A 27,106-nucleotide genomic window follows, 5' to 3' on the forward strand; every position below is an offset into this window, starting at 1 on the left:
GACAAAGCAGCCAGGAGGAGGAGGCAAGGAAGAGAAAAATGGAAATAAAAGCATCACACTCCAACAGGGAGACAGCATTAAACAGAGGATTTTCTAGTCACGATTGCCCCTCAGCCAGGACAGCTGGGGCTGAGACACCCACCAGCAGGTCACGGTCCTGCTGCCAAGGGAATAAACCTTACCTGTTCCCGCTTACTGGGACATCAGCATCAGACTCCACAGAAAAGAAACACGTCCAGAACACACAGAGTTTATTAAAATATGCATTTTGTGGCCAGTATTTCCAGATTTATGCCCTACATAGAAGTTATATCTTCCACTACCTGCCAGTAACTAGCCCATGAGAACACGTCCAGTTTGACCAGCTCTCCTCCAAACCCCTTCAAGCCACACTCTGAAGGTGGTGTGCCCTCCCGAAGTCATCCCTTCTACCCTAAATAAACCCCAAACACAGGCTTCCTCCAAAACACGTTAACACCTCTCAGAGGAGAGAAATCAGGCAATTTACCTCAATTCCTGGCACGACTCACACAGAACAGTTGTGCAAGGTGCCCTGGCGACCCTGGCCACCTCCCTGAGCCACAGGAGCCCCCTGAGCTGCACATCCCCCTGCCACAGCACAGCACACCAAGCCCACCACATCACCCTGGCTCTTGTCTGCAATAAACCCCAGCGCTCTCCCCAGCTCAGCAATCGGCCACAGGTTCAGACCTGCAATTACTTTGGGACAGTTCTTTATTAATCACCGTCCAGCTGCCAGATTCGCGGTCACGAGCGCTTGATGTGGTGTCAAGCAGGAAACATCTGAGCGCTGGTGTCTGTAAATAAGCTGTTGGGACATCTGGATGACATGTAGATCCAACTATAATTAGCTATAGGTGATGCAGAGAGGTCCTGTTAAGCCTTGCCAAAACCTGCCCCCCAGAGCCTACATGCACAACTCCAGCAGATGTGCTGGACGAGCCACCAAAAACATCTCAAAGTCACCTCGGAATCAGGTGTTGCTAAACTCTAGAGAAGGAAACGAACAGAAAAGCTGTTAGACTGAGCTTGTTTACAGCTAAAGAGCATCTGGGTCAGGAGTTTCCCTCACCCATGTTCTTGCACCACCCCTGAAGCTGCAGTTTGGCAGCAAGACCTGGGAGAGACACTCCTCCACTCCCCTCTGCCACGGGGAGCCTAACAAATATCAATTTTCCCTGACCTGTTTGGGGCTATCACTGTTGATCTGAGGTTTTATAACCCAGAGAGCCACCAAGGGGAGGCTTCCCACGTAAATCTCTCTGGGAAAGAACCGAGGCCCTGGATAAGGCAGGATGTCAGCAAGGCTCTTACAGTCACTTTGGATGTGAACATCTGCAAAGCTGCTGTGGCTGCAGGGGTGGGAGCTGCTGGCCCCTGCAGCTCCATTCCTGCAAGAGGGGCTGTGGCACAGGAGGCCTGGCAGCACCACCTCCAGCAAACAGCAGCTGCACAAGGAAGGAAGGAAAGAAAACCCAGCAGAAGATGAGGAACGCTCAGCCACTCTACAGAAGATGAGGAACAGACCACAGCAGTCGGCTGAGAATTCTTATGGGGTCAGAGTTGAGATCTCCAAGGTGGGATGTGGCCAGGGGACCCAGCCCACCACAGGCTGCGACTGTAACAGGAACCCATGTCAAATGATGCCTCAAGTTTTATCTTTGCTGTATTCCATGTTCTGTGCTGCCCAGGGTGCAGCTCTGAGCTCACACTCAGGGTCACTCAGCTCTCTGCACACAGCAGCAACACAAAACAAATCCTTTTCCTGCTGCACACCAAGGACAACTTTCAGCCCCAAAAGCACAAACAGCAGTGGCTGGAGGGAGGAACAAGAAGGATGGGACCTCACAACCTGGAGCTGGAATGGGACAATTAAACCCCAATGTGCAAATGGACCAAAACTGATCAAAGTGTGAGACCTGTCCATTTTGTGACCATATTGGGTCCACCCTGGGTGTTGCCCTGTCCTGCCCAAGGTGTACCCTAAAGGCTTTTCAGTAAATATCTACTTTATTCTCCAGCTCTGTGCAGTCTCTGTTCCAGCTCAGCCTTCCCAAGGCATCACCCCAAACGCCCAACACCTCAAGTTTACATCTCCCCTGGCAGCCTGAGGACAACTGCACAGAACAGACATCTCCTGTGTGCCCCCAGAGTTCTTAGGAGACCTCAGCTCTTCACAGCAGCTTCTCACATCTCCACTGTCATCAAGGCCTGAAGGACACAGATTCTCGAGGGCCAAAAGTGCAAAAAGTCACGAAAAAAAGAGTTTCACAGCTGGCAAGTGCACGAGAAATGCTCCTCACCCACCCTGCCAGGGTGAGCAGGGTAGGTCAGCCACGGGCCATCATCTTCTGAGCCAGAGCCACGTGTTGATGAGGCAAGCAGAGATCATCACCGAGTACACCAGGGCCTCCTTCTGTCTCCAGGCGTGGCTCTGCTCCTCCAGCACGCGCAGCCTCCCCGAGATCCTCGCCAGCTGCAAGGGAAGCAGCCAGGATGCACTGTCAGCACCCCGGGAGCTTGGGACAGCGAGGGATGGAAAGATGGGAGCTACCCAGCAGCTACCTCTGCGTGGGAGGAGTGGCAGCAGCACCTCAGGTCTGCGGCAGGCGCTTCAGGAAAAGATTGTTCCCACCAGAGAGCATCTGAGCCCCTGTCACCGCCACCAGAGCGGTCTGGCTGTGTCCTGCAGCCCCTCGGCGCAGGAGCTCGATGGATCAACACACATTTAATCCTCTCCTGCCTCTGCTTAAGGCAGGACCAGTGTGACAGCACCAGCCCACCCCCCGTGGCTTTCCCAGAAAACACCAGAGCCCTTGTCCCCCGTCTCACCTGCCTTCTCATGGCTGCCACCTCCGTCACCCCGGCCTCCTCCGAGGCGCTCTCTGCAGCTGGGACGGGCTCCTGGGAGCTGCAAAGGGAAAGCAGAGCTGCGGGCGGACACGTGCGGGGAGCGTGTCCCCAGGCTGTGCTGCTGCACCAGGAGAAAGCAAAGAGCACCTGCACAGCATCCCCTCAGCCCTGCTGCACGCCCACCGCGCACACTGGCACCCCTGCAGCAGCCGCCCCAAGCCATCAGGACAGACAGACAACAGGAAACAAACACACGCTGGTGTTCCTTTAGAGGTGCAACAGAGAGAAAACAGCTCTGCTAAGCATCCACTCTCTGTAGTCCCAGGAATTCACTGAGGGCTGGATAAAGCATCTTCAGAGCCAGTCAGGTAAATGGGAAGCACAGGACCAGCGCTGGAATCGGAGGGGTGATCCCGTTTACACCAGCAGGTGAGGAAGCTGCCATCAGCTGGAGGGGGGATATCACTTTTTTTTTGTTTTGCTCTTGCAGCAAATTTTACCCGCAATCTGAAACATAAACAAGCAACCCAAACGTTCACCACTTTCTTTCCTCCCTGGAAAAATGCAGGGGTTCCCACTGGAATGAGCTGCAGAGGCAGCACAGACCGCTGATGTCCAGGGCAGTCCCTGGAGGCACAGCCTCACTGCAGGGCCACAAAATAAAGCAGACCTACAGTGAGAAAAATATAAACTCCTGTCATCATAGGCTGGTGTTGGAGTCCAGGGCATTCCTCTGGTTGCCCTGGAGGGTCAGAGACCTGGGCAGGGGGGTCTGGGACCCCAGCCCAGGGCTCAGAGAGACACTGGATTTGATTTCAGTCCATGGGAGAGGCTTCTTGCACTGCAGGAAGCATTGCAGGCCACAAGAGTGTGAAAAATAGTAGTTTAGTATATCACAGGGTGAAAAAACAGTGGGTTTGGAATTTTTGGCATTGGAGTGAATGGGGCAAGATGGAGAATTTGGGGCGTTGTCTCTTTCTTCTTCCTTCTTGTTCCCTCACTCCATTTCTGCAGTGACGTTGGCACAAAGTAGTTAGTGAGGATTGGGTCAGAGTAAAGATGACCTTTTTAGTAATAGTGATAGACAGTGGTAAGAAATAGTAAATAAAGAATACATAGCAATTAGTATAAAAGATAAGGACAGCCCAGAGACAGGGGGAGTCACCAGATGTCCGAGCCGTGGCAAACATCTTTTGGACACTGAGAAAATTGTAAGATAAGAACTAATAAACGAAGCACGCAACCTTGAAGACTCCGTCTTTGCCTGCGTTTGGCACAGAGCTTTGCAGAGGGCCAGGACTCTAAAACCACCTGAATGCCGGGGAATTTAAACTCCTGAAAAGGAGCCCCCGACAACTGGCATCCCTGAGTGGGCAGAAACAGGCTGGCCCAAAATCAGCTGTTCTATAACCAAAACTCCCCTGTGCACGCCAATAACTCACACAGGCACTCACTGATCCCACAGGGGTTAACAAGCACCTAACCCCACTCCTCGGAGAGCCTGGGGAGGAGAGGGTGTTTATCCCTGTTTGCATCACGATGCTGATCAAGACAAGCCGTGGAGATTCACTGAATCCCCGTCAGAAACTCCATTTGAGAGATAATGCCTCCACAAAATGCAGCTGCAGTGTAACATGACAGCCACAAGAGAAAGAAAACGCAATTTTCCCCAGTAGAGAGCCATGGGAAAAAGGACACATCCTGCAGCTTTTGACTCAAAATCCCAGTTGATACAGGTGAACACCCTTTAAAGGAGAGACCAGAAATTGCCTTCTGGTGACTCATACCCTTCAAGAGGTCACTGTCAGCCAGATATTCCAGTCTCTGTCTGAGACCAGACTTGGCTAAAATTTCGGGACAAACAAGCCAGCACAGTCTTTTTGTTGATTTTATTGTTGCGCAGGGGTACAAAGCTGTCGTATGTCTGCATCTGAAGGGATGTAAAGTACTAGGAAGAGGTGTTTGAGGGTGGCTGGCTTCAAAGGGAGATCAAGATGTGGGGAGAGGCCCCAAAGTCATCCCACTGCATTACAGCAGCTCTGCAGGCCTGAATGTCCTCCACTGCTGGGGGGAGGAGGGAGAAGGTCTTTTGTAACCACTAACCAGATCTCTTGGTCATTAAGAATTTAAAATGATGTTTGAAGACAGGCTCAGCCTACAGTTTTTAAGAGCAGAGACAGCACTTTGGATCATCAGCAAGCAGCAGGCAGCTGGGGAGGGAAGGCAGGATGTGCCACCGATGATGGATGTGATGATGGATGCTGCTTCTCCTCCCTTTCCGCCTGGAGGCTTTGCTCAAGGAGAATGAGAAGTATTTAGATGTCCCTCCAGGTGCTCAGCAGCCTTAGAGCAGTGGGGACACCTTAAGGCTGCAAGGGTGTCTTTGAACAAAGAGAATTTACTGCAGAGGCACGGAAAAGGGTGGGGGAGATGGTTCCTCCAGCGCACCTGGAGGGATTGAGGCCACTGCACACCCGCTCCAGGGAGCACAAAGGGACACCAGGGGCACTGGCTGCGGGCTGGGTGCAGCCAGTCCATGGAAAGGTGAATTAAGAGTGACCAAGACACAGCCAAAGGTGCTAGGAGCTGGCAGGAGAGGCAGGGACAGCACCTGGGTCACGCCATCTGCTCTGGACTTTGATTCCCTTCACACAGCCCTCTCCAAGCCATGAAAACATACAGAAAAATCAGCCCTGGCTTAGCAGCAAAGCCCCAGCAATGCCACAGCAGCACTGGGTCAGGGGTGCCCAGGGGACTGGTGTTAAGCTGAGCTGCAGACTCAAGCCCGGCTGGGTTAGCGAGGTGCACCAAGGCCTGGCAGACAGGACAGGTGAGGGAGAAGGTCCAAGGCAGCCATGCAGGAGCATCCTGCAGCCCACAGCTTAGAGAGCTCGTGCCTGGCTCATGCCTCAGCAAGGCACAGGCCAGTCCTTGCAGAGTGACAGAGAGCTGGCTCAGGACAAGCCAAAGTCACCTGGGCAGTGCTGGGTCTTGCAGAGAGTCCTGGACACGGTGGAAGAGCACCTGGCCCAGCAGGTACATGGTGTGGAAGATGTTCTGCATGGAGTAGATCCTGCCTGCCTCTGTGAGGAGGGGGAGAGGGGCACTGGGAGCAGGCAGGGGACACGAGTCCGGCCTGGGTGCACACAGAATCACGCCTGTTACTCCCTGGTCTCGCACAACAGGGCACAGCCTGGCATTAGGCACTGCCCCTCAGCCCTCCAGCAGCTCCAAGCGTCTCTGGGCAATGCCACTGACACCCAGATCAGCTGGGAGACCCTCTCCAGCAGCCCCCAGACTCAGAGGCAGCCAGCTGATTCCTCCGAAGCCATGGCTGTGTGCCCAAGCTGCTCTCCTGCCACCCAGGACAGCTCTGGACTTCAAGTGGGACAGGAGTCCCTGCTCTGGGATCAGCTCAGAGACAATTTCCCCACTGCAGACACTCCATGAGCCTTCAAAGCTGCCCAAGGCCAAGCCTCTGGCACCAAAGGCCATGTTCCTCTCATGGATGAGCAGGAATGCCAGGCACTGCACTGCTCTGGGTTGGATCCCCCCCTGCCCCTTCTCAGGACAGCAACACCAAACAGCCCAGCAAGAGGAGATGCTGCTCCCCACCCGCCCTGGGGGGCTCTGGGCCCGTGCTCACCCCTCCTGGTGCTGTCCTGGTGCTGCCAGCTGGGCACAGTCACTCGGGGTCCTGTCCCTCCGTGACCTGCTGCTGTGGTGGCCCTGTGGGATCGAACACAAGCACGTCAGCACAGAGCTGAGCCCAGGCTGGTGCCCTGTGGGGGTGCAGGGCCAGGGCCCATCAGCACGCACTCAGTGCTCAGTGGGAGCGCTACAGGAGCCCCAGCCTGGGCACCTGATGCTGGTGCAGGTGGGGAGACATGCCCAGAGCAGACAGAGGGTCCCAGCATGAGCCTGCTGATCTGAGCTCCAGCCAGATCAAAACCCCTGAACCTAACCCAGCCAGGTTCTGCTCTCCAATTTCAGGGAGGTTAAAGCACTTGAGGAGGCAGAACAGCAGCTCCAGCAGCCAAACCAAGCCTTTGCCTGCCCATGCCTGGGACCTCTCTTTGAAAGGGTCTCACACAAGGTTAAAATCTGCTTTTGGCTCTGACCCCAGAACCCTTTACACTGCTGTGATGAACCAGCTGTGCTTCATACTCCATCAAGACGAAAAACAGGCTGAAAAAGCATTTAAAAAGTAGCAGCACCAGCCAGTGGTGGGACTGCACCTACCTTAGCCTGCGAAATGCAGCAGGAGATGCGGCTGGGTCAAGGTCCCAGCACACAGGGGTGTGCTGGTTCCGGGTCAGAAAGAGATCCCACCATCCCCACCCCCTCACTCCTAGGGCCTGCTGGAAGAAGACCCCTGGCTTGGGGTGATAACAGCCATCTGGAGAAGCCCCAGTTTGGGATGGCTCCCGCTCCCCACCCCAGGCACCCCAGCCCCTGCCCATAGGTACCGATCGCTTGCGGCGCTGGGCGCTGGCTCTGCTGCCCGAGGGCAGGAAAGGGAGGTCCCCAGAGGGGTCTGGGGACACGTGCACCACAACAGAGGGGACCTTCCTCGGCTGGGTCAACAGCACTGGCCTCAAGCTGGTGTCTGGTATCTCTAGAGAAAGGAGAGGGGGGAGAGTTAAGCCGACCTGAATGGCCTCAGGAGAGGGAAGAGAGATGCACCCACGTGGAGAGTCCAGCCCGTGTCCAGTGCCAGGTGGACAAACACTGCCCTGGCTTTTTGGGACAGCCCAGAGAGGCAGAGACACTGTTCAGGACAGCAAGGTTTCAGAGCTGTTTGTCAAAGACAGGGCCAAATGTCCTGCATCCCAAAGAAGGGACCCCACCAAAGGTCAAGAGGGAACATGGAGGGAGATGCCTCCACATTTTGCTCCTCAACTGTTGGAATTAAAGCCCCTCCAGACTCCTGCTGGTGACCTTTGCCCACCTCTTCCCGACCCATCCACCATCCTGCCCTACATTCCTGAAGAGAAGTGCCTGCATTTTCTGCCTCCATCCTCCCCTCTAGCAAAGCAAACGAAAGGGGGGTTCATAAAGGGGTCCTGCTCCCTGGGATGTTTGTCTTGGGTTGCAAGATGTAACCAAAAGTCTGTATTCTACTGCCAGCTGTTGAAACCTGTTGGGGAGGGGTTTTCTTTATCTCTTCCATGACCCAATCCTGATAACTCTGGTCTGGAGGGGCTGGGTGTGTTCTGTCAATGGCCAGCTGTTAAACCAGGTGAGCAGTGTTCTTTATCCCCTCCAGGACCCATCCTCCCTGCAGGGATCTCTGCTGTTCCTGGGCCATCCAGGCTCACTGCAGGGCCGAGACAATTCCATCATCCATGGGGAGATGCTGCACCCAGGGGAGGAGCCCGGCATTCCCAGCTGGATCACAGCTGGCATTGGGAACAGCAGCACAGGCTGTGTGCACTGGATTGCCAGAGGAACACCGGAGCCATCTCAGCACCACTGGAGCTTCTACAGGATCATCTCTGCTCCAACAGAACCACACCTGGCACTGCAGGAGGATTTATTTTGGACTGTTCCCAACACCCTGACCAACAAGGTGTCAGGTTGTATTCTGACTCTGTCAGTGTTTCTAGGAGTTTTTTGTTTGCTTGGGATTTTTTCGTTTTGTTTTGAATATTCCTAGTAAAGAACCGTTATTCCTATTCCCATATCTTTGCCCGAAAGCCCCTCAATTGCAAAATTATAACAATTTGGAGGGAAGGGGCGTTGCATTCTCCATTCCAAGGGAAGCTCTGGCTTTCCTTGGCAGACACCTGTCTTTCCAAACCAAGGCAATGCTGTAGTGCCCCACCAACCTCCAGCCACCCCAAAAGACAACCCAGAGAACAACCTGCCAGAGAAATCCTGTCAGGGATGTGCATCCGAAAGGACGCAGGGACATCCTCTGCCACTGTCCTCCTGTCACCAGGGCTGCAGCTCTCTGCCACCTTCAGCCTGTTGGGAACCTGCATCCTTTGGTTGATGGCTTCTGTGAAGAGCAGGTCACAGCGCACACGGTTCAGGTCCAGCCCCCAGAGCGGCCACATCTTTGCAGATGTCCTCAGGTGTCCTGGGGTGTCACACAGAGGGAAAAAAAGCTGCAAAATGACAACAGCAGCAGCACTTCCAAAAGTGCCAACAGGCGCAGCTCTTCTTGCGCCTGCACAGGGACGACACAGGCCGTAAATCAGCTGAAATACAGGCAGAAATAACCCGAAAGACAGGCACTGCAGGAGTTGTGTGGGAGAAGGGGATGTCCCACAGCGCCCAGCTGGCAGGGAAAAGGCTGCAGTCAAAACTAAAAAAAGTTTCGTGTACCATAAAAACTAGTGAAAAAAACCTATTTTCTATCCAGAAGTAACATTTTTTTTGGAGTGCTGGGATCACATTTTTGTGTTCATATACACCTTGGAGGAAAAACGCCTGATGGACAGACGTTTTGCTTTTTTTCTAAAAGCAAAACACACTTTTTGGTGAGGGGCTTCCAGGTTACCACAGGAAAGGCTTTGGTGATCAGCTTTTCCCCTCACACACACGTTCACTGCAGTATCCCCAGGGCCATACCCCATTCCCCCCTTGATCCAGCACTCCTGGGTGACACACATCCAGCCAAGGATGGATTTTACCCCGAGCAGAGCTGCCAGATGCTGAACCACCCTCCCAGAGGGGAAGGAAAACCACACATCCCCTTCCTCAGCTTGGAGCAGAGCCCCCAGCTCGGCTTTCTTCCAGGAGGGGACCAACACCAAGGAGGGACACAGCCCTCAGTTCTCACTGCTCCTGGGAGCAGCCGACAGCATGAGACACAGACACTACCGGGGGCTTTGCAGCTCTCAGGGCACACAGCAGCCCCGTGCCTCAGTTTCCCTTTTGCCAAGGTTTTGAGAAGTGCTCTGGGGCCACAATGTCCCAAGGCTTTCCCTGACCCACACAAGCAGAGGGCAATTAATGTACTCTTCCAAGAGAGGAGCCCCAAAAGTCACCTTCCTGGCTCCCAGCATGTGCGTTATTCTTTCCCAAAAAGCTGCAGCTGAGGAGAAAATCCCAACAAGCACGAGGTGCTGAGGCTGGGAGACCTCAGCCTAACCCCAGTGCTGCCCAGGCACTCCAAACACGCGTGCACAGCACCCCTGCACCCTCCTTGCTGGCACCTTTTGATCTCACCATGCCCAAAAAGGTCCTTCTTTGCTCCTATCAAAAAAAAAATCTCCACCCTAAGAGGGGCCAGCAGCAGCCAGGGCTGTCCACCACCCCCTCACTGCTCCCCCTCTCCTTCCCCAGCCCCCTGTAACCCTTTAGGATTTCCCCCAGGGGAGAGGAGCAGGAGGAAAGCCCTGGGGAAGGACCTGTCCCCTGCAGCTGCCAGCCCTTGGCACTCCGGGCACAGGAGGGTGGCAGAACCAGCTCTGCACCTGCCACAACCAGCACGTCCAGCGACGGCTCACCTCGTGCTGCTCCCTCCTCCTGGGTCATTAAGAACCTTTTAATGACACAGGGATTTGCCCGGCATCAGCAGCAGGGATTCCCTCTGCTTGCAGCCTTGCAGACACTGGCATCGCTGCCCCTGCACCGGCTCTGTGCTGGAGGCACTGCTGGGGCACCGCACCATCCCCAGCCCCATCCCACGGGTCTCGTAACACACACACACACCCCTGCTCCTCCCAAAACCCCCCCAAAAAAGCGGATTATTGAAGGCAATAATCCTATTGAAGGCAATAAACAGGACAGGAATTCCCGGGGTGGTCCCAAAAAGCATCGGTCCCGCAGGAGAAAACAGAAAATAGGAAATCAGACCCCAGCCAGGGAAAAGCCAGCAGGTTTCTCCCTCACATTTTTGGCGCTTCAGAGGAGCGGACAGCCTGTGTTGCACTCCCAGGCTGTTCTCTGGGAAACCAGCACATATTAATAACAGTAAATCTGGAGAGGGCAGATCTGTTCGTTCTCTAATCACCTGTGAAACCGCTGCAGCTCCCAAGGAACAGAGGGATGGGAGGGAGAAGAAGCAGGCTCTGAGACTAAGCTATTAAGAAGAGAAGTAAGAAAAAAAAAAAAAAAAATCAGCTGTCAAAACTCATAAGAACAAAATGCTTAAGTGGCTGGATTTCCTCCTTTAACTTTCTTTAGGGCTTTTTCGAGCTCTTGCCAAGCACCCCCCTCTCGCCTGGAGAGGCTCAGCCTCCGCTTTGGCACTTCTCCTTGGATTTGCAGTGACAGGGAATTTCCGGCTCACTAAGCCGGAGTCGGTTTAAGTCCTGCAAGCCAGGAGAACCTGCCCTGGGGAGGGAAACTCTACAACCTCCCGCTCTCTGTCCCTCTCCAGCCCAGGACACCCCAGACAAGGCAGGGGGGTACCAGCCTGGCCCAGCACACCCCGGGAGCTGGAGGGAGCCATGGGTTTGCTCCCAGCTCTGCTCTCCGGCTCGGCGATGCGCCTCGTCCCGGCAGAGAGGGGACAGCGGGAGGGAAGGGGATCCTCACCCGGCTCGGGGTGAGCCCCTGCCCCGGGCCGGCTCCGGGCACCGCGGATCCCCGGGTCCCCCACGTCCTCCCGGTGGGGACATGCCGGCCCTGCCCCGGGGGACGCGGCAGCGGCTCCGGCCGCCCGCAGAGCCCCGGCCGGGCGTGCGGAGGGACAAGGGGACACTGCCCGCAGGGGGAGGGACACTTACTCTTTCCGCAGACCGACGCGACTTGTCCGACCTGTAAACAGCCGCGCCCGCCGCCGGGACGGGGCGGTGCCCGCAGGGGGACAGCCCGGCCCCCCGGTAATGAGCCCGGCCCATCGGTAATGAGCCCGGCCCATCGGTAATGAGCACGGCCCATCGGTAATGAGCCCGGCCCCCCGGTAATGAGCCCTCACCCCGGTAATGAGCCCGGCCCCCGGTAATGAGCACGGCCCCCCGGCAATGAGCCCGGCCCCCCGGTACTGAGCCCTCCCCCCGGTAATGAGCCCTCCCCCCGGTAATGAGCCCTCCCCCCAGTAATGAGCCCTCCCCCCGGTACTGACACGGTCCCCCGGTACTGACACGGTCCCCCGGTAACTAGCTCAGCCCCCGGTACCCGGTCCTGCCCCCGGTACCCAGCCGTGCCCCCGGTGTCCCGCCGGTCCCTCCTCGCCCAAAGCCGCCGGCGGTAATTAACGCTGCGGCTCATCCTGGTGCCGCCTCTCCCGGGAGCGCTCCTGCCCCCAGCCCGGCCCAGCCCGAACACAGGCACTGCTCTGGCCAGGGCCAGAACCGAACCCAGCGCCTTCCCCGTGCCCCCATCCCCGGGACTCTGCGGGCAAACCCCGCTCCTCGCTCCCCGCAGCCCCCGGAGCTGATCACTGCCCCTCCGCAGCGATAAAATGATCCCTGCGGGATTAACGGCAGCTTTAAACACTTCTGAAAGGGGACAGTGTCCAAGACCTGACCATAAAATCTGGGTTTGAAAGGACTTAAAATAAATCCCCCGCTGCCCCTAGTCTTGCTATTTAAAGGGGATTATCTAAGGGGTTTAGGAGCACACAGAGGACAGCAGGACAACCTGTGCACCTCAATCCCCTCAAAGACCCTCAGAAAAACCTTTCTGCATCTCACCTGCTGACAGCTCAGGGCTCACAGGACACCCTCCAGGTTTCTCAGAAGGCACACCACATGCCCAGGTGAAGTTCAGGGCTCCAGCTGGATGGATGGGGTTCATTCCCATCCTCACTGGGGATGGTGCTGCAGCCGTGGTTATTGATGTCACTGTCCCCCACAATACCCTTTGTGGGAAGAAGCCACCCCGTGCCACTCAGACAGTGAGGGTTTTTTAATAAATACCTTTTTTTTTTTTTTTTTTGCACAGAAATATACCAAGTTTTACAGAATACAAACCGCAGGGATAAATGACCGAGCGTCAAAGGCAGAGGATGCGGAGCACACCCTTGTGTCTCCCTCTGCTGTTCTCCAGGCTCTGGCCCTGAGGCTCGGCTGTGGGGTCTCCCCATAACCCCGATCTGCTAAGGCTGGGGAGGGGACAGATGAGGTGCCAGCATGTCCTGCCCCAGGAGAAGCCACGCTAGGCAAGCCCCAGCTCTGGGCTGAGGGCACCAGCTGCGAGAGCATCGCTGGGGCCGGGCGGGATGCAGGCCACAGATGGATGGACAATAGCCTTTCGGTGCTGGTGGGCACACTGGTGCTGGGTGAACACCGGGTGCTGGCAGTGCTGGGAGCTCCTGGGCTGCTTCTGGGGGTTTGGAGCACAAACCTCGTGCTAATCCATCAGATATGATTGGGGAAGGACAGCCCCATTGCCTGGAGCCTACAGGCAGCTGCCCAGGGGAAGGGGACACTGATCCCACAGCAAAGCTCCTGGCTCTGCTCTGCCCTGGCAACACAACCACCCGAGCAGGGCTTGGTCCTGCTCCTGACTCTCAAGGCATGGTCTTGTGGCTCCCGCCTCCATCAGCAGGAATTCCACACCACAGCCCTGGACACCAAACAGCCCCACCCCTGAGGTCAAGAGGAGAGTGGGGTCTCACATTTCACTTTACCTGCTCTGGAGGACAAAGAGCCCCAAAGAGAGGGGCCAGGCAGGGCAGAGAGGTTTGGGGCAGGGAGAGGAAAGGTTTGGCCTGTCTGCAGGCTCTCGGCTCTGGGGCAGACACCAGATACGCTCCAGGAGAGAGATGAATCCCCATCACTTAAAGCCATGAGACCATATTTGGCTCGAGGTCAGAGACGACCCCCTTGGCCAGCTCTGCAGCAGCCAGACCTCCAGCTGCTCAGCACCCACAGGGGGAAAGCAGAGAGCATCAGGAAAAGGCCCCACTACTCCAAAGTCACTTACCTCAAGTATAAGACCACCACAAGCCCTTTCTCCCTTTCCAAAGAGATCTAGGAGACCAGAGAGCACCTTCCTGACTGCTCCTCCCTGATCTCCACACAGCAAATATCGCTACAGGTGCCACAGTGCACACCGGGCTCCCCACTCCCACCTGGCAACAAACCCACACAGGGGAAGCACCACGTCCCCACAGAGCTGGCCCCACCAACTGCGGGGACGGACAGAACTTGGCCACCCCAACCCTGCATCTCCACCACCTAATCAGAGCCCTGGGCAGCAGAACAGGGCCCAGCGAGGACGTGGGGTGAGGCTGAGCAGCAGCCCAGGGAGGCAGCAAGGCTGCTCTAATCACAGGCCATGTTTATGTCAGTTTGTGGGGGAAGTGAGGGAATCAAATGCACCATGGGCAGACCCCCACACTGAGCCAGGAACAAGCCGCTGCCCTGCTCCGGCTGCTACAGCACTTACGTGAGCGGGGAGCGAGGGGCAGGACACGGCTGGCTGGCTCCAGGGCCACGCCACAGCCCTGCCTCGCCCCGCCTGGGGACGCCTGCTTCTGGTCAGGAGGGTAAGGCTATTGTGTGATGGCACCAGATCGTACAGGTGAGATGGGGGCCTGCCGGACACCTGCAGGGGGTCCCAGGCACGGCCGAGGGAGGTGGCTGGGTGAGTGCGAGTGCGTGAAGAGGCAGGAGGGAGGCAGAGCCGCTATTTGCCGGCGGCGGGGGCCGCGGCCACGATCTCTTCGTACTTGGGCGGAGGGTCGTTGTAGGAGACGCTGGTCTCCTCGCCGCTGCTGCTCTCCGGGTGGCCCGTCACTTCCTCGTAGGAAGGCGGCGGGGTGGCACTGGACAGTCTGGAGAGGACGGAGACAGAGTGCTCCGGTGGGCACAGGCTGCCGTCCGGCTGGGGGGTGCCCCCGGCTCGGCCATCCCCAGCCCCTCGGTTGCCGGCTTCTCGCTGGCACTGGGTCTCCCCTTGGCTCTGCGAGCGCTCCCGGTACACCATGACCCTGGGGAGGCTGCGGCCCGTCCGGCTGGCCAGGTAACGGTTCTGGGCGTAGGAAGGGCGGTGGCGGGTGGCTTTTTGCAGCTGGCACCTCCAGATGATGAAGAGGGCGATGACTATGAGAAGAGCCACTCCCAAGAGGGGCACCACCACGTACATAGCGTCGGAGCGCTCCGTGCTGTGCCCGGGGTCCTTGACAGAGTACACAGAGCTGGTGTAGCCTTTCCAAAACTCCATCTGTGAACAGAGAAACAAGCACCACGTGCTGCAGGAGGGAGAAGGAACCGCCAGCAATACTCACTGCCCTCCCCAAGCCCACAAAAGAGGCAGCGTTTTGGGTGTCCCCCACCCCTCCAACTGTGGGAACCAACACAAAAGGTCCTGGGAACGTCCCTCAACAGCCCCCACAGCAAGCAGGGAAAAATTTATTCCACACCAAGCCCAGCCTAGAGAATCGTGGGCAAGAGCACAGATTTGCCACACGTGCCGTGGAAGCGCCAGCTCAACCTGCAGCTGTGGGCAGCATGTCCTGGCAAAAGCACGGTGAGGTCATTGCCCGGGAAGGGAAAGCCATGCTGGGAAATGAGGCCACAACATGCTGCCTGCAGCCAGGAGAGGACAAAGGGAACCAGAGAGGCTGCTCCCCTCGTGCTTTCCTTCTGTCTCCAGCCTGCTGAGGTGTGAGCCTTCCCACATGCACCGGGGAGCAGCGCAGCACAAACGCACCGTCTTCTCCTTGTTCTCAAACACCTCCTTGACCTCCTCATAGCTGCAGACCTCCTCGATGCACTCCCGCTCGATGGTGCCCTGCCGGATCTCCTCCAGGAAGCCATTGGCTCTGGGAAAGCGTTTCAGGAGCGAGTGAGCATTCCTGGCCCCCAAGAACACTGCAACACACAAGGCAGAGACATGCTGAGCAGAGACAACCCCGCACCTGGCCTCTGCCCAGCCAAGCTTTCCAACCCCAACACCCAAAACCCAGGGGTACAATCAGCCAGGACAGCAGGTAGGACAGCCAAAGGACTCTTGGGGTCTGCCCGGACTCTTGGAGCCCTCCTGTCAGGGCTGAGGTGCTAGAGACATCAGAAGCAGCAGCTGCAGCCACACAAGGCAACTGAGGAAGAGACAAAAGGCTCCAAAAATATGTTTCCAACCTTCTGCCCCTGATGGATTTCGTCTTTCTGCCCCTTTGCTGCAGGGCAAGGGAGATCCCACCAGGAGAGCAAGACCCTCCAGGGCTGGGACACAGAGCTCTGCCAGGACACAGGGCCAGCACCCAGAGGGACTCAGAGCACACAGTTTGACACAACAGCCTGCTGGAAGCTGGTGTCCCTGCTGCAGCTGCTCAGGGATCATGCAAGCTCAGGTGGCATCAAGGACTCTGTTCAGGCCCCAGAGAAACCACTGTCTTCTCCGAGGACAAGGGCAAACATCCCCAAAACACAGGGACAGCACGGGGGGTTGTGAGTCAGGGGCCTGAGCAACCACTCCTCACACAGCATCACGTTCTCCTCCCCACTGTGCTCTGATGCAGAGGCCTCACAAACTTCCCTCTGCTCCCAGAGCCTGGGAGACTCCTCAAGTCTTCCCACAGCGCATGCAGTCCTGAAGCCAGATGGAGCAGGAGCAGCACCTTCCTGCCTGCAAGAGACATCACAGCCTCTCCCCCACATCCTGCAGGAGGGACACCTCCATGGGGTGCAGGAGACAAGCACCTGCCAGCACCTGCAGCAGCACCAGAGGCAAAGAAGCTGTTTGCTTCACACAAGGCATGATCCTTCCAGGATCCAAACACGCATTTCATGAATGAGTGTTTCCACAACGCAGTTCAACACACTCAGCTGTAGGCTGGCTCCAGCCCTTCCCACCAAGCCACAAAATCCTGCTGCTTCCCTTGGGAAGATGAATCAGTTCAGCTGGGTGATCCACAGGAACCTGTTTACCTCCTCCACCCTCAGTCTTCCACGGGATCGACAAGGTGAACCCATTCACACAGCAGCAGCATCAAAGGAGGCAGGGGGGACAGAATCTCCCATCTGACCAGCTTGGTGTTAACAAAATACTGGCTCCACGAGCAAAACACTCAGTGAAAAGCCACCAACTTCTCCCCTCAGGAGCCTTTTGCCAGGGAGAAAGGCAAGTTTCCTTCTGCTTTACCTTCCATGTATCCTGCTGCTGAAACAATACAAGGTATTTGTGAGAGCATCTGGAAATATCAACGGGGACAAGATCGTGGTGTAAGAAACAGCTACTACTGCGCTACACCATCCTGAGCTGGGAGGCACTGAGCTGCTTTTGTGCTGTGTAGGTGCATCTTCCCCTTGTGATTTATTAATGCCTTGCTTCCGTGAGAGAGTTTGAAGAGGGCTGAACCACTGAGGTGTGAATGAAGAGCAGCATGAATGATGTGAGTCACAGATCTTCCCTCAGAATCAACTTTATTATGCAAACCATATTTTTTTTTTTTTTTTTACAAGGACAACCAAAAAAGCATTTTCAAGAGGCACAGAAGGCATCTTGCAGAAGGGCAGGGATCAGCTTGCCTTGGCTTTCACAGTTGAGGAGGGGCTGGAGAGGGAACGGTCTGGCAGGCTGACCTTGTCTTGAGCCTTTCCAGAAGGAGATGAAATTTTACAAAGACAATATTCGCTCTGCAAATGTCCCATACTTCGCTGGAGAAGTCTGGCCTCGCCTCCTTTGCCTCCCACCTTGATCAGGCCGTGATATAAACTCTCCCCTCCTTGGCACTTGAGCCTGAGACTCGGATTTCAACTTCCTCAGCACATCTTAAGAGCAACAAGCTTGGCTGCAGATCTCACTGTCAGGGTTTTCCATCCCTGCAGAAAGCAGTCACTGGACCCCTTCCCTGCTTTGCCATGCTGAGCTGGCCACTAAGGTAGGAAATAAAAACAGAGACACAGGCAGGCAGGTATCACAAGCACTGTCCCAACTGCAAGCATGCTGTGACAGAGGTGTGCGTTTCTCCCCACATGCAATTTCCCTAAGGGACCAAGAAACAGCAGAAGAGCAGAAACTGAGTCACTGCTGCCTCCCCTTGAAAGTGCAAAGAGCTCCCACGTGGCTCGGGACCAGAGCAGGAAAACCCCTGGCCTTGAGGAAACGAGCCTCTCATCTCTGCTGGATCCCCAAAGGAGCCTCTCATCTCTACTGCATCCCCAGCTGACATGAAGAGCAGACAGCCAAGCAGGTCCTGTCCCCAAAGCACGGGGCTGAGGGGACCTGCCAGTGCCCAGCAGGCTCAGTGCTGATCCCCTGTGCCTCTCCAAGCCTCCCCACACCAGCTGGAGAACCGGTGCTCAGGAAAGATCAGAGCTTTAGGCAGGGGAAGCAGGAGCAAGGGCTGGGTTCACCTCATCCCTGCTGGGTTTCCTGGGGTGCCGCTGGCCCCTGGTGGACACCACCCCATGTCTCAGCTGCCCTGCTTGGGGGGGACACCCTGGGGCTGCTTCTCTGGGGAAGGACTGCGGCTGTGCCTGCAGAACGACAGCCAAGGATGGCAGGGAGAGTGTGGTGGAGAACCTGCCCATCACCACATCCCCTCCTGCACATCAGGGTCACCGTGAAGGGGACAGCTTGGCAGGGGACACTGCCACCACGGGGGACACCTTCCACCTCCAGGAAATGCTGGTGAGCCAGCACCTGAGCTCTGGGAAGGAGAAAAGGCAGCAGTGGAGGAAGGCAGGGACCCAGCTGGGCACCCTCCTCATTAGCTGAGGATTAAAGCAGCCTTTTAAAAACACAGCCTGAAGGTCTCTGCTCCCTCCCGCACCGAGCACAGCACAGATAATTAAAGAAGGCATACCTGTCATCCCCGGGGTCCTCCTCCTCCCCAGCGTGGCTACTGCCTCCACCTTCACAGCTGGCTCTGGCGACACTCCGAGCAAATCCCGAGATCCCAGACAGATCTCTCCATGTCCCCCTTCACTACTGCCATCCTCCTCAGGCTCCCATCGCACCGGGGCACGGAGCCTCAGTGCAGGCCGCCCAGGAGAGCGAGGAGTGGGGCTTGAGGCCAGCTCTGGACAGACCACACAGCCCTGTGCAGCCTCGCCAGGCTCAGCCCACCTTTAGCGCTGCCCCGGGTGTGCCACAGCGAGCTCGGGGTGGGGCTGAGCTCGGCAGCTTGCACAGAACACAGAGCCCCGGGGCCAGCGGCCTCACAGGGCAGCGTGGCACCCAGGGTGGGCACCGCAGGGTGCCAGCCATGGGCAGGAGGAGCGCTGTTGATGAGAGATGAGAGCGCAGACAGGCAGCCCAGAGAGCCCTGGGGAGGCCAGTGCTGCACCACACCGAGACAGAAATGCTGCGGCCTCCGGGTAGTCCCGGAGAGGTCAGACCTTCAGCACTCCTCTCGACTCCCACCTTGCAGAGGGGAGAGAGAAGCACAAGTCAGGCCGGACCTCAGACCTCAGCCAGGGCCAACAGCCGCTGGCAGCTGCTCCCCACAGAGGGTAACACCCCCTAAAATGCACAGGCACCTCTTTCTTGAGAGGTGGCTGTCAAACCTCCCCCTTCTCTCCTCCAACACCACCGCCACCTCTCCGTCTTGCCTGGGGAGCACTTACTTGCCATGCTGCCTCACTCGGCCGAGGGGGGCTCCTGCCTACCTGCAGGGAAGAAAGCAGGAGAGTCACTGACAGCTTAAATTTCCAACTCGGTTTCAAAGCCCGAACCTCCATCGCCCAGGATCAGATTCATGCAGAAAGCACGGTGCTGAGTGGTGGACCCATGACAGATCCCGGCTGAGCAGTGCCCCTGCAGAGAGCCAAAGGCTCCAGCTGCCTCGCTGCTCCTCACCTCCCTGGAGGGGCTGGAGGGGCTCAGGGCACCCTCAGCTCCCAGAGTGCTGGGGCAGGTCCCAGGGAGAAGCAGGGCCCTTGCAGACCAGCAAAGCAAGAAGGGAAAAACTGGATGAAGGACGGACTCCATTTCTCACCAGCAGACGAGATGACCTGCATGTCAGAGACTGCTGGGAGCAGCCTGGTGCTCTTCCCTTCCACTAGAGATTGATGGATACAGGTGAAGCAATCATCTTATTTTAGAGCAACTTCACAGACGTGCCAGTTCTCACTCCTGCAACTCCTACCCACAATCTGGTTGTTGGGCCAAGCTAAGGGCAGCAGCAAGAGTGACAGAGCTCCCTGCACACTCTCCAGCTGGACAAGCACCTTTTGTGCTTCAAAAGCAAAACTAAACGAAACAAAACCCCACAGAAGTTAAACAAAGCCCTGCAGAAGCAGAGGATAATCTGCTTGTTTTCCATGCTTTGTCTTCTCGCTGTGATTAATGCCCCACGGATCAGACTGCCCTGAGCTGACTATTGCTGCGTGTGACACTTGCTGTGGCAAAGCCACAACTCTGTCAGGAGACAGAGGGGACAGGACTGCCCAGCTCCTACAGGGATTTATTGCAGATGAAGGAGCAAGCATGGTTAGAAACAACAGGAACTAAACCACACACCGGTCTCAGGCCCAGGACTTTAGATATCCAGTTATTCCAAAAGCACTTGGATCTGCTCTGCTGGAGTGAGGTCAGGGACAGCACAGAGCTGTTCCCAGGATCAGCAGGGCTGGAAACACAGTTCTCCTTTCACATAAAAGGCAGGCACACAGAAGGGCTGATGCTGCACATCTCACAACAGCCACCTCACAGTAAATGGAGCACCTCTCCCTGCCAACATCAGGCGTGCTGTGCTTTCCAGGGTTCCTAAAGTGGCAAGAGGCCATGCAAGCCTGGAGCTGTGTCCAGAGAGAGAAAGCAGCTTCTTCCCAACAGTTTGGGAAGCTCACATTGCAAACCTCAGGCTGGAGTGGAAGCAAGAGCAAGGGAGAGCAACAGAGCACCAGAAGTACATGGGAGGGGTCTGCTGCCTCCAGTGCCCCACAGCCCAACCCCACTTCTCTGCGCCCTTCTGGGGGATGTGAGAGGCCTCCGGATCCATGAATCCCCCCTACAGGCTCTGAGCAGGGACCACCTGACCCACTTCTGCTGTCATCAGTTTTTACAAAGAGACTCAAAGCCCCAGGATAAAAGAAAGCACAAGCACAGAGAACACGCCACAGTTTCCACACAAACCCTCATTGTTACAGGCATTCTCCCCCTCTGATGGACAGGAGAACAAAGACACAGAAAGAAGGATATTCTCACGTCACGCACCAGGCAACAAATTTAATGTTGTTTCATTTAATTTACACTCTTCCGCTTTCTTCCATGTATCTGTGTCAATGCACCCAAGTGCCACAACCAGGGAGGGGCACACAAGCCTCCAAGCACGAGCAACGCCGGTGAGAAGGGCGGACGCCCCAGATGCTTATTTTCATTTCCACATGCAAATTCCTGGCCACCTCCCCTGGCTCCAAAGAGCAGGAAAAGCTGGAGCACTGCACCCGCATCCCTCCTGCCCCCCCACGCAAGCCGAGAGGAGCCTGAAGCTGGAGGCTGACCTAGCAGACGCCCACCCATTCCCGATCCCCCTCCCTCCCTCCGGCTTCCCGTCCTCTATAAATACCCCATCGATAGGAGGTTGCTAAGGCAACCGTGAGGAGGCGCGGGGGATGCGGCCACGGGAGTGAGGATGCTGCAGTCGCACATTCGTGTCTCCCCCAGGCTCCCCCCATCTCCGCCCCCGCTCCCGTCACTGATGCCAAAGGAGGAAATCGTGCCGGGAAAACACGGTGCCAGCCCCGCCGCGGACCCCACACTGGGGGGTGGCACCTCCTCGACAGGCTGGAGAGGGCACAGGTACGGCTCGGGGGGATCCTCAGCCCCCCGCGAGGCGCCGCGGCGCGCAGGGAGGATGCTGACTGTGCCGGCATCACGTAGCCGCGGTGCCAGCAGCTCGGCTGGATCCCAGCAATATCGGGGCTTCTCCGTGCCAAGATCCGTGGCGAGGAGGAGAGGCTACACCGGCTACGCTCGACAGGGCAGGAAGCCTCGCCCTCCCAAAACAGCCTCCACACACCACTCTGCTCCCTGGCCGCCCCCAGCCCGGCCCCTGTGTGCCCAAACACAACTCCAAACTATCCCCACTGCGCTCAGCTTCCAGAGCCGCCCCACGGCAGGGACCCCCAGCTCATCTGTCACCCTGCGGCACGGACTCCCCAGCCCACCTGCCCGGGGGCTTTCCAGTCCTTCCTCAGCTTTCAGTGCCACCCCACGGCAGAGCCCTGAAGGCTGTCACCCCACAGCCGAGACCCCCAGCTCACCTGTGTCCCCACAACAGGGAGCCCCAGCTCACCTGCCACCCCTTGGCAGAGTCCCTCAGCCCACCTGTCACCCCATAGCATGGTCCCCTAGCTCACCTGTCACCCCATAGCGGGGTTCCCTATCTCACCTGTCACCCCATAGCATGGTCCCCTAGCTCACCTGTCACCCCATAGCGAGGTTCCCTATCTCACCTGTCACCCCATAGCATGGTCCCCTAGCTCACCTGTCACCCCATAGCGAGGTTCCCTATCTCACCTGTCACCCCATAGCATGGTCCCCTAGCTCACCTGTCACCCCATAGCGGGGTTCCCTATCTCACCTGTCACCCCATAGCATGGTCCCCTAGCTCACCTGTCACCCCATAGCGGGGTTCCCTAGCTCACCTGTCACCCCATAGCATGGTCCCCTTCCTCACTTGTCACCCCAGAGCGGGGTTCCCTATCTCACCTGTCACCCCACAGTGAGGTCCCCTTCCTCACCTGTCACCCCACACCGGGGACCCCCATGTCCCCTGCCACCCCACAGCGGGGTCCCCCAGCCCACCTCCCCGGCTGTGCGGGGGCTTTCCAGCCCCACCCTCCGCCCCACCGACACGTCCCGCTCGTCTCCGCTGTTCGCCGCTCGCCCGGACACGCCGCGCCAGTCCCAGAGCTCCCGGCTCCCCCCTCCGCGGCACCGGCCCCTTCCTCCCCGCTCCAACCCCGCAGCCGCGATCCCACGGCTCCGCTCCGCTCCGCTCCGCTCCCCCCGGCCCCGCGGCCGCGCCCCGCTCTCCGCCGGTACCTCATGGCGGCCCCGCGCCCGCCGCAGCCGCTCCCTCCCGCCGACGGGCAGGGGAGGGGAGGCCCCGCCCCCGACACGCCCCCTCCCGCCCCTCGGCCAATCGCGACCCTCCGCGGCCCGCGCGCGCCGCCTTCCTCTCGCAATAGGGATGCGGGGCGGGGTCGCGCGCTCCCCCCCCAGCTCGGCGTGGATCGACAGCCAATCAGAGCGGGCTGCGGCTGCCCGGCGGTGCCGCGGTGGCCGCTGGGAGTCGTAGTCCTGAGCCCGGCCGTGGTTCCGCGGAGCGTGGGCGCGGCCCGGGGGCGGTCCCGGGGGTCGGCCGGAGCTCCGGGCGGGTCTGGCCCCGCTGCCGCACGCAGCGCCGTCTGCCTTCCCTTGCCTGTTGCCTCAAGCCGGCCTGCGGGGGCAGGGGCTGCCAGCATAGCGCGGGTGTCCCGCCGTCACATCCCCTGTCGCCTCCTCCTCTTCATCATCTTCTTCTTCTTCTTCTTTCTCCTCCTCCTCTTCATCATCTTCTTCTTCCTCCTCCTCGCTGCCCGAGTCCTCATAAAAGAAGAGGGTGGCCTGCACCGGGAAGTTCTCCAGCAGCTTCTCGCCCACGCTGTACAGGTGGTCAAAGGCCTTGGACTTGGGCCAGAGGAGCCTGTGTGGGGAGAACCGGGGTGAGCCCCGGTGCCCACCGAGCCCGCCGCGCCCGCCCGGGGCCCCGGTGCCAGGGCACGTACCTGACCGGGTGCTGGAAGAACGCCAGCGCTTTGCTGGGACCGCCGTCCCCCTCCGCTGCCCGAGCCCGAGCCTGGGGAGACACAGCCGGGTGGTACCGGGGCTCCCGCTGCCCTTCCCGCAGGGCTGGCACCAGGGTGCCCTGTGCCGGCGCCCCACACACCCAGCAACTCCCCCCTCCCCTGCCCCTCAGCTGAGGCACTCACAGCACCGCAAAGAGGCTGGCATCTACCCCCACAGCCTCCTGACAGGCTTTTTGCCAGTGTAATCTCTCCCCCGTGCTCAGGAGCTGGTGCCCAGGCATCCCACTAACCCCCTGAGGAATGCCCGCCCAGCCTGGGAACAGGAGACCCTTTCAGGCTCCCGTGGGGGGCCGCTGTGGCCGTGTCTCCCCGGGGGGGGTCAGCCCGGCCCTGCCCCAGGGGCTGCGTGGGGCGCGGGTGATGCTCCAGGGGCGGTGGACACGGCACAGCCGGGGGACAAAGGACTCCCCGTGGGGTGACGGCCTCTGGGGCGAGAAGCTGGGTTTCTGCCAGCAGGGACCCCAACCTCACGGGCATGGGCACAGACACAGCAAGGAGAGCCAAACTCACTGGGTCCATCTCCTCCTGCCGCGTCGCGGGTCCCTCCTGGGGCAGCCAGGGTCTCCAGAGAGGAAGGGCTCTAGGACAGAGAGCAGGTTCGGCCGCTCACCCTGGCCCGCTCCCCTTTGCCTCGCTCCCCCAAGCCCCAGCCTCACCCACCCGCCCCGTCCTGCCCGGTGCCAGCACCCTCTATCCCACCCAGGGCCGCTGGGATCAGCGGTGTCCCCAGCGCCGCAGCCTTCCCCCAAACCCATCCGGACCTTCCCCATCCCACCTTCCACACCGCCCAGCCTGCCCCGGTACCTTGCCCCTCGCTGCAGCCCCGGGGGTGGGCAGGGGCTGGCCGCAGGCACCCCCAGCCCGTGGGCAGTCAGGCGACAGGCAGCAGCTTGCATGGTGGCAGAAGGCGCTGTCCCTTCTGACACTGCACACCCTCGGTGGGGACACATTTATAGCTCTGCCTCGGCCGGGACTCAGGAATTCTTTGGGGCAGGGGAGCGAGGGGCCGGGGCTGTGGGGACAGCGGTGTGAAATTTGTCCCAGTTGTGTAAACAGAGGGCCGGGGGCGGAGGGGCTGCGATCTCTGGTGGAAAAGCAAAACACAAAAGGGAAAATTTGGACACCATTTGTGAGAAAATCCCCGGGTGGGAACAGGGGAGGGTAGAGACAATTAACAAGGATGATTAAGTGCTCTTTGTAGCTATTTGCATAAGGGAGCGGGGAGAGACATGGGAAAGGGATGGGAAATGGGGCGGTATGATGGGTATGGGATGGGGATAGTGCAGTGGGCATGGGACTGCGTGTTGGGCGTGCCACGGGGACAGTGATGGGGACAGCACAAAGGGCAGGATGAGGACAGTGGTGGGTTACTGTGGTGGCAAGCACAGAGCCACCGGGAGGCAGCTGATGACTCGAGAGAGGCTCAAGAGCAGGCAGGAAGGGAGGACACATGGCAGGGATGGACCCCAGGCACTGTCAGGCAATGGTCTCCCTCAGGTACCGATGGCTCATCACCCCAGGGAGCTGCCAGATCCCATTTCCACAGATGGGAGAGTGCACCCTTGCCTGTGCTCCCTGCCCTCTCCTTTGAGTTTTCGAGATGTGGACCACACCAGGAGGTAGAGAAAAGCTCCTCGATGTGAGGGTGCAAGGCTGATGCACCCCCTGGCCCCAGCAGGGCCGCTCATCCCATCCTTGCCCACTGCTTCTGCCCAAGCTCTTGAAGAAAAGTGCCACTGGCAGAAGAAAAGTGCCACTGGCAGACCGGTCACCTCCTGCTCCTGGGAGAGTTTCAGTTTGGGACAAGGAAAGAAAATAGCAAATGGTCCCTGCTGTAGCTCTGCTATCAGCATCCAAACACTGCTGTCCAAACGCTGGCCAGGTCCTGCTTGGCTCCAGGCACAATTTGTCACCAGAGGCCCTCCCTGCCCCTCTCCATCTGTGGCAGCCGGTGAGCAGGAGGGGGCACGGGGCCAGCACAGCTCTCATTACCTTCCCCATTTGCTCCTCATTTGGGCCAGTAGTCTTACAACAACAAACCCCGTGGAGGACAAGCAGGGCCAGGAAGAGTAAACCAAAAGCTCCGGCTGGCTCTGAGGAGTGCAGAGCTGGTGTTTCACTGCCCCTCGAGCCCCAGTGCAAGCAGCCCAGCCCAGAGTGGACACACAGATGGTGGCATAGCCACCTGCCAGCCACTAAGGCTGTCCAGATGGATGACAGCAAGCCTCAAACCTGAACCCATCAGGTGAACCTACCCCAATAATTCATAGATGACGAGCAAAGTGAGGCACCCCAGCTCCCCAGTCCTTCCCGACGCCCAAAGGGTTTAATTCTGATCTGCAATAAGCCTCTGATCCAGGCAGAGATTTACAGGTGGATTGTGCAAAGCTGTAGCTGAACAACTGCAGCCCCTGATCCCTTGGGCTGGGGCCCTGGCTGCTCACCCGGCCCCGAGCAGCCGCCTCCAGTCCCGGGTGACCCCCGGCTGCAGCCGCCCTGGGTCGCACCCTGCGCCTCCAGCCACCTCCGTAAGTACCACAGAGCTCCCTCCCGCACCTCTCTACTGGCACCCCGAGCACCCCAGGTGTTTCTTTTCCACCGTGTGGGAGGTCTTGGTTAGAGCACAGCAGAGGGGACAGAAAGCTGGGAAACTTTGGTGCCAGGCATTTGAGGTGGCAGCAGGGGGCACGGGAGCAGAGGGGAAGCCCTGGGTGGTGGCAGCACGCTCAGCCAGGAGCGTTCCCAGGGCGAGGGAGGCCACTGGCCGCCGTGCCGGGGCTCGGTCCGGTTTCGCAAGGCACCGCAGAAGGAGGAATTTTTAAACAAAGCAGAGGGAAAACAAACCAACGCTCTCCACCACCTCTGCCAACCAGCCTGCCTGTGTCCAGGGCTGTGGGCAGGAGGTGGCACCGGCACAAAAACCCAGCATGAGCTGCACCCCGAGCTGCTCACCCCTCCGTAGGACAGGTTGCCCCGCTTGGCTGGCATGCTTCCAGAAATCATCCCAAAGGAAATGCCAGCCCTGATGTAATTCTGCCCTCTGTGGGCCTCCAGGCTCTCCTGGGGATGCAGGTGTCACTGTCACATGCATCCCTCTCCATCCTGGTCCCCAGCAGCACGGAAAGGCTGATATCCGAGGTTCAATCTCAGGTGGCCACGTCCCATTGTCCTAAAGGAGCCTCAGCAGCTCGGGGTGGGTCGTGGGTGATTGCAGATGCCTTGGGTGAGCCCCATGCAGATGGGGACGAGGTGCCATCCCCTTTCCTCAGCTGTGGGAGCTTTGTGCTCACCCTGAAGTCACCTGCAGCAGGTCCCAAATAAGATGGTGCAGCCATCAGCTTGAGGCATCACGGAAGACAAGGGACCTCAAGGAAGGCAGAGGGCACTTTTCTCACACCAGCAGCTGGCTCTCCATCCCTGCCCACGGCGTCAGTGCAGGGGAGGGCTTTGGCGTCCTTCCTGGGCAGCGCTGCTCTGCCTCTGGAGCCTGGCTGGGGAGATAGCGGAGGTGAAAGGGCGCTTGGCGCTCCTCCACGGGCTTGGGTCAATCGTTAATCGGGGAGGGATTGCTTTCCACTCCGGCA

General features: G+C 58.3%; 2 protein-coding genes across 11 annotated transcripts; both read right to left on the reverse strand.

Moving 5' to 3' along the window:
• Positions 1–234: 234 nt before the first annotated feature.
• Positions 235–11,721, reverse strand: LOC120762000 (mitochondrial fission factor-like). 5 transcript variants are annotated; one of them, XM_040083911.2, is made up of 7 exons: positions 11,559–11,721; positions 8,741–8,959; positions 7,344–7,492; positions 6,521–6,603; positions 5,849–6,010; positions 2,854–2,932; positions 235–2,497 (listed from the first exon to the last, which is right to left on the reverse strand). In XM_040083911.2, the coding sequence occupies exons 1-7, from the start codon at positions 11,710–11,712 to the stop codon at positions 2,366–2,368; spliced, it is 978 nt and encodes a 325-aa protein (XP_039939845.1). In that variant the 5' UTR covers positions 11,713–11,721; the 3' UTR covers positions 235–2,365. The 5 variants fall into 5 exon arrangements, with proteins under 5 accessions (XP_039939845.1, XP_039939844.1, XP_039939848.1 ...); XM_040083910.2 differs by having other exon boundaries at positions 2,854–2,951; XM_040083914.2 differs by lacking the exon at positions 5,849–6,010.
• Positions 11,722–12,666: 945 nt separating this feature from the next.
• On the reverse strand, positions 12,667–22,796 carry PRRG3 (proline rich and Gla domain 3). Of its 6 annotated transcripts, none has more exons than XM_040083922.2 (4): positions 22,717–22,785; positions 19,206–19,334; positions 15,433–15,593; positions 12,667–14,943 (listed from the first exon to the last, which is right to left on the reverse strand). In XM_040083922.2, exons 2-4 carry the CDS (start codon positions 19,297–19,299, stop codon positions 14,407–14,409), a joined length of 792 nt encoding a protein of 263 aa, XP_039939856.1. In that variant the 5' UTR covers positions 19,300–19,334; positions 22,717–22,785; the 3' UTR covers positions 12,667–14,406. The 6 variants fall into 6 exon arrangements, 3 of the variants coding, with proteins under 3 accessions (XP_039939856.1, XP_039939857.1, XP_039939858.1); XM_040083923.2 differs by having other exon boundaries at positions 19,293–19,334; positions 22,717–22,768; XM_040083924.2 differs by lacking the exon at positions 22,717–22,785 and adding an exon at positions 19,525–19,645 and having other exon boundaries at positions 19,293–19,334.
• Between the last annotated feature and the right edge of the window lie 4,310 nt (positions 22,797–27,106).

This window comes from Hirundo rustica, chromosome 21 (genome assembly GCF_015227805.2).
Source record: "Hirundo rustica isolate bHirRus1 chromosome 21, bHirRus1.pri.v3, whole genome shotgun sequence".
In the NCBI taxonomy this organism is placed as follows: Eukaryota; Metazoa; Chordata; class Aves; order Passeriformes; family Hirundinidae; genus Hirundo; species Hirundo rustica.

Bases quoted from the DNA above. Each gene is read 5' to 3' on its own strand.
- PRRG3 (XM_040083922.2), bottom strand. From the start codon at position 19,299: ATGGCAAGTAAGTGCTCCCCAGGCAAGACGGAGAGGTGGCGGTGGTGT. The intron at 15,594-19,205 runs GTGCCTGTGCAT...TGTGTGTTGCAG, and splicing joins AGCCACCTCTCAAGAAAGAG to TGTTCTTGGGGGCCAGGAAT. The intron at 14,944-15,432 runs GTGCGTTTGTGC...CTCTGTTCACAG, and splicing joins TTGAGAACAAGGAGAAGACG to ATGGAGTTTTGGAAAGGCTA.
- LOC120762000 (XM_040083910.2), bottom strand. From the start codon at position 11,712: ATGGGCCGTGCTCATTACCGATGGGCCGGGCTCATTACCGATGGGCCG. The intron at 2,952-5,848 runs GTGACTTTGGCT...GTCCGCCCGCAG, and splicing joins CAAGACCCAGCACTGCCCAG to CTCTGCTTTCCCTTTGCAGC. The intron at 2,498-2,853 runs GTGAGACGGGGG...CTTCCCTTGCAG, and splicing joins TGGCAGCCATGAGAAGGCAG to CTGGCGAGGATCTCGGGGAG.